At 45.0% G+C, this 12,324-nt stretch overlaps 1 protein-coding gene across 4 annotated transcripts in view; it reads left to right on the top strand.

Annotated features, from left to right (window-relative positions):
* Positions 1-12,324, top strand: part of RAB11FIP3 (RAB11 family interacting protein 3) — a 531,587-nt gene that overhangs the window by 500,445 nt on the left and 18,818 nt on the right. For all 4 annotated transcript variants that reach the window (XM_086941175.1, XM_086941173.1, XM_086941176.1 and 1 more), the window contains one exon: positions 8,198-8,353. In XM_086941175.1, coding sequence (XP_086797301.1) covers positions 8,198-8,353 — 156 coding nt within the window. The remainder of the gene's footprint in view (positions 1-8,197; positions 8,354-12,324) is intronic.

Below are 12,324 nucleotides of genomic sequence, written 5' to 3'. Positions count from 1 at the left end.
TGTCTTGCACGAAGCTTCGGGCGGCCATTGGGGAGTTCTTTGAACTGAATAAGACTGGCGACACCTCAATCTTTACCCAATGGGACGCCTTCAAGGTGTCGACACGTGGTACGTGCATTGCTTTGAACTCCGCCTTGAATAGGCTTCGTCGGGAAGAAAGGGAGGCGCTGGAGGCGGAACTGACCACGATGGAAACTGCACGTAAGCAGAATCCTTCTCGAAGGACGCTCCGCCCTCTGACGGCGGTACGAGGGAAGCTCAGGGCGCATTACAACAACCGAGCAGAATATACCCTGCTGCGCTTGCGGCGCCTCTCCTACTCCCAGGGCAACAAAGTGGGTTAGCACTTAGCACGGCAACTCCGTGATAAGCGTGAAAGAGAATATGTGGGTGGTATTCGGAGCCCCTCCGGGGTAGTGAAACACAGAGACGCGGATAAGGCTGGGCTCTTTGGTGACTTCTATGCTGCTCTGTACTCGGCGGATCGCTTAGTGCCATCCGCTCAACAAGCATATCTGGAGGCCCTAGCGCTGCCGCAGGTTTCCAAGGAATGGAATGACCTTCTGGAGGCCCCGATTACTAGGGAGGAGGTACTCTCTGCCATTCGGTCTCTCAAGCCGCACAAAGCACCGGGCCCGGACGGCTATACAGCCGCCTTTTACCAGACGTTCGCGTCCGAGTTGGGAGATCATCTAGTGCTCCTCTTAAATACCATGAGGGACGAGGGCCACACCTCGGGTACTATGGCGGAGGCTATGATTTCGATCATTCCCAAGGCGGGGAATGATCCCACCAGGTGTGAGTCCTATCGACCCATTGCTCTCCTGAATATTGATGCTAAATTGTATTCCTCTATCTTAGCCGCTCGACTTAAGGACCTTATGCCCGCTCTCATTCACCCGGATCAATCTGGCTTTATAAAGGGTCGCCAGACCCACGATAATACTAGACGTCTAGTTCACCTGATTGAGAAGGCCGAACGCTTTCGGATCCCAGCTGTCCTGCTCGGCCTTGACGCGGAAAAGGCGTTCGATCGGGTGGACTGGTCCTTTCTCTTTGGCACCTTACATGCTTTTGGCTTCTCTTCCCAATTTATAACTATGCTTCGGGCCAACTATCACGGCCCGCGCTCGAGAGTCATGGTGAACGGCCATGTCTCACCGTTTTTTGCTCATTCACGAGGCACTAGGCAGGGATGCCCCCTATCCCCTTTACTCTTTGCCCTTAGCATAGAGCCTCTTGCTATTAGGGTTCGTGAGGATCCGGATATTGTGGGCCTCCCCTTCTCGGGGGAACAGCATAAAATATCTGTTTGCTGACATTGTCCTTCTGTCGTTAGCTGATCCCGGGACCTCCCTTCCGCGGGTACAGGATGTGCTGTCCCAGTTTGAAGCGGTGGCTGGGTTTCGGGTGAACACCGGCAAATCGTACATACTTAACCTCATGCTTTCGCCCTCTGAAGTAGAGCACATCCGACCGCTCACTCCCCTGGCCTGGGCGGGCTCCTCCATTCAATATCTTGGAGTCCAGCTGACTTCTTCTGTCGCCACTCTATATACAGCTAACTTCCCTCCTCTGCTGTCTCAGCTACAGGCCGAGCTGAACCGCTGGAAGCCTATGTTTATTTCTTGGCTTGGGCGCGTGCATGCCGTTAAGATGACGCTGCTCCCCAAGCTTTTGTACTTGTTCCAAGCCCTCCCCATTCCCTTGGACGGGGGTTTCTTTCGGCGACTTAAGACTATGATCCTGCGTTACGTCTGGCAGGGGGGCCGTGCCAGACTTTCCTTTCTCACGCTTCGCCGACCGCAGAAGAAGGGTGGGGCTGGCCTGCCGGACATGCTCCTTTACTACAAAGCGGCACAACTCCGGGTGTTGGCTGAGTGGTCCCAAATGGAGTCGGAAAAGCATTGGTTGCACATGGACAGGAGTGTCGCGGGGCGCTCTCTTTGGGATCTGGTTTGGAAAGCGAAGGCGGATCGGCCTCGCAACGCATACATTAGCACCCCAACTAGCACCACTCTGAAGGTCTGGGATTCGGTCTCTCATGACGAGCGGTGGACTTCCTTTCCTTCCCCCTTCACACCTATTCACTTTAATCCTGCATTTCCACCGGCATTAGTCGAGGGACCTTTGGATGGGTGGAAGGCGGGAGGCTGCCATGCACTTACACACTTGTTTCATGGCTATGAGCCGCTCACCTTCCACAACTGCATGCGCGACTATGGCTTACCACCTACTGAACGCTACCGACATGCTCAGCTGCTGCATTGGGCGCTATCTCTTGAGGTGCGGGACGCCGCAACGAGGCCTCCCACAGCTTTTGAGACTTACATTACTCGCACATCCTCCATGAAGGGGGTGATTTCCTTTCTCTACGATTTACTGTTAACCACGGCTGTTTCGCCTCGCCCCAGATACATGGGGTTATGGGAGGAGCACCTGGGGAGAGACATTTCCGATGAAGAGTGGTCGCATCTTTGGCGTGATCTACATACATTTAATCATTCGATTGATCTTAGAGAGGCACACATGAAGACCATGCTAAACTGGTATCTGTACCCGACCAGATTGAAAAGGATTTTTCCTTCAGCTTCTGATAGGTGTTGGCGGGGCTGTGGATTCCTGGGGGACTTCCGCCATATCTGGTGGGATTGCCCCATCATACGCCCCTACTGGGAGGAGATACTGTCTCATATTAGGGAGGTCCTGGGGTACCCGGTTCCTGATTCCATTGGCTTCGTGCTCCTTGGCCTTCGGGACCCGCTTCTGGAGCACCAAACCAGGGCCGATAAGCACATCCTCTGGCTCTGCCTGGGAGCGGCCAAGTTGACTCTGGCTGCTTCTTGGAAAAAGAAGTAGTCCCCAGCTCTTTCCCTTTGGTTTGCTAGGCTGTGGAGGTTGCTGAGTGTGGAACGGATGGCGGATGTCTTCAGGATCAACTTTAAAAATTTTGCTTTCAGATGGTGCCCGCTGGTCCGCTTTCTTTCTCGTGGGTTGCCGTCAGCGGTATGCCCGCCCACTATACGTGCCTTACATCTGTTCCAGGTGTGATCTGTGCATGAGTGAATGATTGTTGTCTGGCCGCCACCACCGGGGGGGTTGGTGCACTGGGGAGGTTGGAGCCTCTGGGGAAAGGGGATTTTTGGGTTTGTTTTTCTTTTTGTCTGGCAGGGGATGTGGATGATTTGCTTTTTATGATATTGCATGTCACGCTGGTTACTTGTGGCCGCACAGCGGAGAGGCACATACGAACTTGGCTGTCCCGGCCTCTACATTGCATTGACTTGCCCGTTGCCATGCGGGCTCTCCCCTTCGGACTTCTCAGGGGGTTTGACACTCTCCCGAGCTGCATTTTTGGATCTTTTTCTTTTTTGCACTATGGCGTCCACATTGCTTAGCTATCCATAACGTTTACTGCTGCTTGGCCTTCTTGCATTGACCCCTGCGTGGGTGCATCTTTAATTTGTAATTCATGCGACTCCATCCCCCCCTTTCTTCTCTCTTGTTTCTGTTTCTTTGTTTTCTTAATAAAAATATCTTTTACCAAAAAAAAAAAAACCCTGACAGGGAAGACTCATTAAATTCCTCCTAAATCTAGAACACTTGAAAGGCCAGCTCTACTCCTAGATACAGTTGCAACAGATGCCTGAGACCAACCTTCACGACTTTAGCTTATAACTCCAACGTCCCTATCTATGGCCAGTCATACATGGAACAGAATGGCACCATGCAGTTGAAAGTTGGGCAGATTTAGGCAGGGCCGGGCAGGTCTTTTATTCCTCCAGAAATTTACCTGGTGGGTTGGTTCCATGTTTTGAATACAAAACAGGTGATGGACCGAATGTGGATCAATGGCCATTGTCTGACCTAGGGTGGTGTGGAGTGCAAAAAAACGATGGAATTGGGCCCAGATCTTTGGACTGGGATGAATGTGTGACATTGGTCCACATTCGGTCCATCACCTGTTTTGTTCTCCATGTTTTGAAAGCCCAGGGTCGCTCCTGGCGCCTCTGTGACTTCCCCCAACTCCCAGAGGTTAACTGCAACAGCAGGGAGGCTTTAAGAGAAAGGTCGGTTAAGAGGGGGAGGTAGATGGAAATCAATCAGAGAAGGGGAGAGAGAGAATGGTTGGATGGAAATGAAGTTGCGTGAGGAGACGGAGGGAGTGGGGCTGATTTCGGCATGTTTTGTCAGGCCTGCGTTTGGCTCTTGGATACAAGGGACCAAGACATTCTCAGATTTGTATGAAGAAAGAGTGCAGATGGCGTTGTAGGATATGGTACAAATGTGACATGCAACCAGAGTTTGGGAAGCCCAAGGAAAAGACGTGTTAAATGTGGGGTGAAGACAATCTGATCTGCCTACGCATGCGGTATTGCAATAAATACTTGTAATGAAGAATGGCACTCAGGCAGTGACAATGCTATCTATATAAGTCACTGTTGGGCATGGCAAAATGCAACCTAGAGTACCTCGGAGTCACATAGTCGAGGGACCTAAATAGAATTAGAACGATGGTGACTGAACATTGGCGTTAAGTTGCGCACCAAAAATGTCTAGGAATGCAAGATTCAAACTTCTGAAATGTATTCACATAAAGCGTTAATTTACCCATAAAATAGTATATAGAATGTTTCCGACATCTTCAGCCTTCTGACCAAGATGCGGAGAGCTGGAGGCCGGTTTTCATCGTATGGTCTGGGCTTGCCCAATCATAGCAGAATCTTGGAAACAGATTTCGCCCATCATTGTGATGAAACATTGCTTTCAATATTGAAAGGTATGGAGGAGACCGAGGCGGACACAGCCCAAGAGCGCAGTAACTTATGGCAGACAATCATTAAAAAAGCGAATGATTAACAGGGTGCTTCCTACTTTTCAGTTTGGAGATTTTACATTTGTTGAAAAGATGTGCATGTCTAAAATGTCTTTTTCTTGAGGATTGAAATTATAAAAATGTGTTACATAAAAGAGTAGAAATCGTGAACAGTAATACAGAGCTAGAGCCAGCTGTAATCCTCATTCGTTGGTTAGTATCATGGCGCATTATTTTATGCATGTACCGACACACATAGGGACAGCTAGGGCCCTGCGGACTCTTCAGAACTAGCACATGAACCCTGATGATGTTCCGGTAGGGATTGAGACAGCTAAAAACCTATTGGAGCCAGGAAATTCGGACAGGAACACAGATCAAACGTGCATGTAAAGGACCTCCAGTTTTATGGGAAAACAAGGTACTGGCAACCCGTTAATACATGGAATCTCACATAATCTCAGGGACAGAAATCAAAAGTGGACTGAGACATAAAATAACCAGATATATCGAAGAATGATGTCAGTTCAACAAAAACTATCATGTTTAAGCCCACCAGGAACAGGAAAGAAAGACACAAAGCCAGACACAGGAGAAAGACAGACACACATGAAGAAACTATTTAAGCCCGTGGGGTAGTGAAGCTCAGTTAAATTTGTACAAGGCAAAGACACTGCAAAATGAGTAACTGTGAGGTTAGGAGTTTCCAGTGGGGATCGCTGATTGAAATTAGCGTTGAAGAAAATAACTTATTTTTATTTTTACACAAATTCTGTTTATTGTATATTCAAACAATGTTACATTCAAAGCACATTGCCATCTGTAATGTAGACAAGCGATAGTCACTACGAACCAAGTTTTAGAGATACATGGAGAAAATGTCCACCCTAGCGTATGCCATTCTATATCGTTACATCATGCCTGCGTGGAACATGGCCTGGTGCACTGAGATAGTGTCTGCAACATATATAGTCATCTGTAGGCAATATTGCGTAGGTGTGCATACATAGAAAATAACTCTTTTGTACGCCCTTCCAGCTCATGACCACAAAGGGTGGAGTTGGCATTAACACAGCCCAGCTGAGAGCTATTGGTAGCACAGAGGAGGCAACAGCCACCTAACGTAGTCCATAGGATAGCAGTAAACAACAGCTGGACACAACACAACACAACTATGGAATTAGACAGAGAACGCCTGCTACCAAATCGTGCCAGAAAATCATACAAAATAAATGCTAGAGGTTTAAACGTAGGGTTCAAAGAAATGAAAGATGTACTAAGTGTCCATCCGCTCCTGACCCCCGCTAAGCTGTCAAATTACCAGCATCAAGGTAAGCAGACCCAAACCTTAGAAGGGAAACTGAAGTGGGTCTAGATTCAGGAAAGCATTTAAAGGAGCACATGTTCGAGGGAACTGCTCCAGACTGGTTGATGTAAAGTCTTCGGTCAGCATTGCCTGTGGGTGGATCCTGATGCCATAGAGGCCTTGGGTTTCTGCTGCGGGCAAATGTCTCTTTGTGACTGCGACACAAAAGGATACTCCTGCATGTTGTTCAGTCGTTCTAAAATGTTAGTCGCTTTAAGAACGTGACCATAGCTGAACCATCAGCACATTCAGTTAATTTATGTTCAAGGCAGGATCCAAAATGAAGACACAACACATTAAGAACAGAACCTAACGAAGCACTGTGGAAAGTTTTTATCGCAAAATCCTATTTTTAACGCAAGTTGCCAGCATGCCTTCCAAGCGACCTAATTTACGCTAAAGGGGTGTATTCTGGTTATTCTGTTTCAAGAACAAATCAAGGTATAGTTTGTGTCTCTCGGTTCACTGATTGGCATTAAGATGGCGGCTTCATGAAGCTCTCTTCAAGGTTTTTGATTCTGAAATCAGTGGAGGATTAAAGCTTATCCAACGTTCTCGCTAGTCCACAAGCTATACATATGTATAAACCTTCAGCTAAACAGGAAAGGAAGAGGGAAGATGTAACCATTTATCTTTCCACAAAAACTGCACGAGGTAATTTAGAGATGAACAGTAATTGGGATCTGTCAGACATTGTGACATGCCACATCTGCCCACCTTTTGCATCCCCCTCATCATATAGAGATGATGAGATATCAGTTTTCCTAAGAACAGAGTTACCGCCATCTTTGCTGTTCTGCTGCAGTTAAGACCCCTGTGGTTAGCCTCATCATCTGTAAACATGGCTGTAAACATGGCCTTTTTAGGGTGGGCCGTCTGACACCATGAGAGCCATGTGTTTTTTTTCCAGTCTTGGAATGCTATGCGCACCACAGTGGTCTCGGACAGCAAACTTTGAAAAACGTCTCTCTCCCAAATGCTCACAGAAAACTCATGCATTACTTTAACATTTTCCAAGTTCAGACCCGTTTAGTGGTTTGTCTTAGTAAAACGTCATAATTATGGACCAACCTCCATGTCATGGCAGGCCTTCTGTCACTCTTTGTTTCTTCGAATAAGCTCCAGCCATGGAGACAGGAGACTGTTGTATAGAGGCTGCCAGCGTCGTCCCAAACTTAAAATGTGTGGGCCGGACAAATATTTAAATGATACCCAATGTGCAATATCTCACCAACTGTCCCCATCCTTTTAGAGCAAAACATCAGTTGCAACATGGAGGCATCCAACTATGTGTACTATAGGATAAAAGATTAGTGGAATGTAAGGGAAAAACCATGTTATGTTTTAAACCTGGAAAATAACATTTGCCACTAAGAGTTGGTATGATTTTCCAAAAGCTAATTCATGTTTAAATAAATGTCCTCATTACAAACAGTGGTTGGCAGCGGAACCACAGTAAGCCCAAAGACGCAGTATTGGTTTATCTGAAGAACAAGGGCCCAGTTGACCGAGATTTGGCTGTGGGTAGGTGTGAATTACTATGGGGTACTAATAACTTACTGTTGATCCAGGAGTGCTGCATGGATAAGTCACAGTAAACTGTTTGTGAAACCAGCCCATAGTTAATGTCACGAATGTCCGCAACCACAATTTTAATACTGTTAAGAAAATCATCAGTACAGGAGTGACAAGCCAATGCAGATGCGTAGTTGTCGGTATTCGATGGAGAAACTAGATTGAAGCAAAATGGAACGAAATCAACCCAAGGAGGAAAACTTGTATAATAGGTATACAGAAGTAGAGTCTGGTAAAATGCATCATAAAGTAAGCAATTGAGGAGACACTATGACATTTGTTGTCTTTTCTCACGCTCAAAGAAAGGTTTTACCGGTTAAATGTATTTGAAATCTTATCAAACGCAACTGTTTTTCTCCTTAATAGTTTTCTCTTTAGTTGATGCTCGTAAATATAAATATATATATATATATGTAGTAACTGCATTGTTCACATTACAGGTGATTGAAGATCTCCGCAGACAGCTGGAGCAACTGCAGCTCTACAAGCTGGAAGTAGAGCAAAAACGGGGCCGGGCAAACAGTGCGGGGCTGCAGGAGTACAACAACCGAACACGAGAGAGTGAATTGGAGCAGGAAATCCGAAGGCTGAAACAGGTACAGTAAGAGTAGTTTATAATGTGCAAAGCTTTAGTACTTGAATGCACACATTCACAATTGAGAGACTAGCCAAGGTTCTTACCCTGGTGCAGCTTTCAAGTTCAACATTGTATGAACATGATTAAACCTCCATATTTTAGGACTTGTAGGCTCTTTCACTGCTGGAGTGTTGTGTTCTTCGTGATAAATTGTCTAGGAGTTTCCTGTTGCAGTTTCTTGTTGCTGATCAGTATCCTAAATCAGTAAGTTTGTTTACCACTAGTATCACAGGGCTACCAATACTGTTCCATGTTAAATGAACAACCTTGTTACTTTTTTTGGATTGTAGGAATTTATTATCAAGTCATGTTGAAACAAATCACACATACCCAGAAGGGGGTATCCCCTCCAGATGCACATTTCACAGTGACATTGAGCCTTCTAGCCAATGTTGGCTTATATGGCAATCGAGCTCCCGGAGAGATTCTCTAATTGCCAAACATTTGTACAGTTAGTGAGGCAGAGGTTACAGACAAAGGGATAAATGTGTAGCTTGCCTGCACCTCAACTCACTCCACAGTAGGAGGAGAACAAGCTTTAGGCAGCAACACAAGTTTGGTGCCAGTCAGTCAGTCAAAGATAACTTTATTTGGTTTATCATAACCATAAAGCATATAAAACACAATGTATTACATGAAAATTTTTAAAGTGAAGCGTATTTTCACTCTGTTAAAATATTTACAATTTCTGTAAAAAAAAAAAGTCCTTTTCTGTCGCCGACCTTTGTCTTTTCCAGCTTTTGTGAGTAAATTTTCTACTAATATCATGAATTTTACCCCCCGACATATTAAAATATTTGATGAGGCGCCCATCCAACTTGTTCCCGCATGTCTACAAGTGCAAACGTTTCAATCAATTAGGACCGTTTTCAACAAGTTCCTTCTTTCTACTTTTACTGATTCACAGACGCACAATAGGTGGCTTAAAGTTTCTATATGGTACCCACATAAACAACATGCTTTTGTTTGCTGTTTATTTTTCCAGGTGGGAACCAAGTCCTTTGAGCAGTGATCGCCAAATCTAAATGCCATGAACCTCTTTTTTAATGATAGTCGGAAGTGGGCTGCTAGGTAGGGTTGTGGTTTTAAGCGTATATATGACTTTATTACAACCCATGCATGGCGGCGTTTGGCCAATCTCCTTTTATCTTCCACAAAGGATAATGCCTTTGCCCTGTTGTTACAGGCTTTGTTAAATGATGTCTTTCCAGCTTGCTATTCCATACTTCTTCGATCTCTAGTTCCACCAGGGTAATACGCAGATGGTCACCCCAAGGATTTGGGTTTATTTGATCGTATTGTAGTTTTATTTCTGTCCAGCATAGGTTGTTCAATGTTCCAATTTCCGCTGCTCTGAGTTTCCAGCATCATTTTACCAAGATTACTTTCCTTTGGAGTTCTTGGTTCTGGAGCCAAAATACCAAACATATTTTTGCTGATGAGGATGCTTTAAAAAGATTGAATACAGCTTTATAGACCTTGATTTGTAGTTTGTTTAAGATGTTGATTTCTTGGCCGTGCCATGTTTCCAATCCATAGGATAAGGTTGGGAGCAATTGTGCTGCCATGATTTTTAGGAGATGCCCGTGTGAAGGGCATTCCAATTTTTATAAAGCTGTTTATAGGCGAAGGTTAATGATTGGGCTTTTGCTGTGATCTCCCTTTTCTGATCCACCCGAGACAAATTTCTTGCCAATTTGATACTTAAGTATTTATAAGCGCTTATTTCCTCTATTTGTGAGTTCTTTGCGTACCATTTGTATTTTCCTGGCCTCGGGCCCGACAGTCTTACCACCTTGATTTTTGATTTATTTAGTTCCAGGCCTTGTGCATCCAGGTAGTCTATTAGTTTGTTTATGGTCCTTTGCAGCCCTATCGGAGTTTGGCTCACCACCACAATATCATCTGCGTATTTCAGAAATTGGATTGGCTTATTTGCCAATTTTGGCGGATGTCCATTTACTTGTAGCAGGTAGTTATTTAAAGCTGCCAAATATAAGTTAAATAGTTCAAGTTCAGTAATTTGTATAGCGCACTACTCACCCAGAGGGTCTCAAGGCGCTTGAGTAAGGGTGGGTGCATTATTTATCGTGAATAAACATAGTGAGAGTACACAGCTTTGTTTTAGTCCGTTTGTTATTTTTATTTTTGACGATACTCTTCTTCCGTCTCCTAACTTTACGTTGGCCCATGTTTCTCTGTATAATGATGCTATTGCGTCTATCAGTGGCTGTGGGAGTCCCCATGCTTGCAGTTTCTTCCACAGGCGGTCGCGTGGCACTCTATCAAAAGCAGATTTCAGGTCGATGTAACAGGCCAATAGTACTCCCTTTTTCCTCTCTGCTTTTTCCGTCAAGATCGTCAATGCTGATAGGTTTGAGATGGTACCCATGCCTTGTCTAAAGCCCCTTTGAAATTTTGGGATGATGTTATTTTCCTCTGTCCACTCTTGTAGATGTCGTAGAATGCACGAGGCAAAATGTTTAGCCTCTACATCGATAAGGGCAATCAGCCTGTAGTTCCCAGGTTCTATTCTGCTGCCGTTCTTGTAGATTGGGTGAAGAAGGTTACCGCTCCAAGACCGTGGCATCTTGTTGTAACAAAACAATTGATTAACAAGCATTTACAATGCAATGGTCTCGGCATCATTAAAGGTAGAGCTATTGGCATTGCTTATGACATTTTTTTTTAAAATCATAAATAAATAGCATTGTCACTTACATTGCCAATAGTTTCATCGTTAAATAAATGGCAGTGTCATTTACAATGCCAATAGCTTAATCGCTCACATGTGCATGACCTATTGCATTTACACCCACACAGAGCCGCACTACTGAATGCTGTGTTGGGCAGCAGAAAAATCTGAATGACCATAACAGACCAATGGATGAAGAAGGCTGGCTGAAAGCCCCCTATAAGTATACTGCACAATTTAGAAAAATTAATAGGCCTTGACTAATACCAGACCTAAAAAGTCGATGCCATTTTACACTTCAGTTTGTGGGGGCACTGCTAATGGTAAAGGTATGAGACTGAATTTACAAATGTGAGATACAAGAAAGGTTGCATCCCATTCTTTTATTCCAGCGCACCGGTGATGAATCAGAAATACTGGATGTGGAAAAAGTGCAGTCACGGGGCACAAAAGAACCTAAATACAAGGAGCAAGTCTGTGAATAAACAGAATTGAACTTAATTACCTTGAACTATTTGTATCCACTCCACAGGCACATTTGGAGTTAATTAATGACTGAATCAGAAGGTGTAGTTGACAGTCAAGTTACCCCTCTAGAGTACGAGAAAATGTTGCGTTGTCAGTTTTAAAAACACAATTAAACTGACTGAACTATTCCTTTTCCCAGAAGCGGCGAAACTTTAACAGCGTTACGTCACAAAAACAGCCACAAATACCTCGAAGAAGTAGCACAAATGTCAAGTAGGATTAAATGAAAATACGACAGGGCAGACGAATATCTCTGAATCGAATTAAAAACGCTCAAGCTCCAGGTTCCCTGGGTTACGGAGGCTAACTCAAACAGGGGGGTCCAGGGGGTCCTCGTAGGCTGCTGGCTAAGTTGCCTCTGATAGGGGCTGAAATAAGCCAACAATTCCGCCAGTGTGAATTTCTAGTCACAGCGTTCGGCAGTGCGGGGCTGGTTTGCTTTATTTTTAGCCGGCCCTGGGCGCAGCAATAAGGTTGTAGTGGAGTTTGGCTGTGTAGTAAAGCACAATAAATACGTCCTGCTGCTCAAGAAATATGCGTGTGTTGACGAATGATTAAAAAGCGATTTTTTTTTTTCCGGTGTCCAGCAGGTGCCTTTCTATAAAAGGCCACAAGAGCGAGCGAGCAAGTCGGATGAAATAGTGACTTTGAAAATGTAAATGGTTGCAGAACTGGAAACTCAGGGTTAGTTTTCTGCACACCTAAAT

This window comes from Lissotriton vulgaris, chromosome 10 (genome assembly GCF_964263255.1).
Source record: "Lissotriton vulgaris chromosome 10, aLisVul1.2, whole genome shotgun sequence".
In the NCBI taxonomy this organism is placed as follows: domain Eukaryota; kingdom Metazoa; phylum Chordata; class Amphibia; order Caudata; family Salamandridae; genus Lissotriton; species Lissotriton vulgaris.
This window is presented reverse-complemented; position numbering and strand designations above follow the sequence as displayed.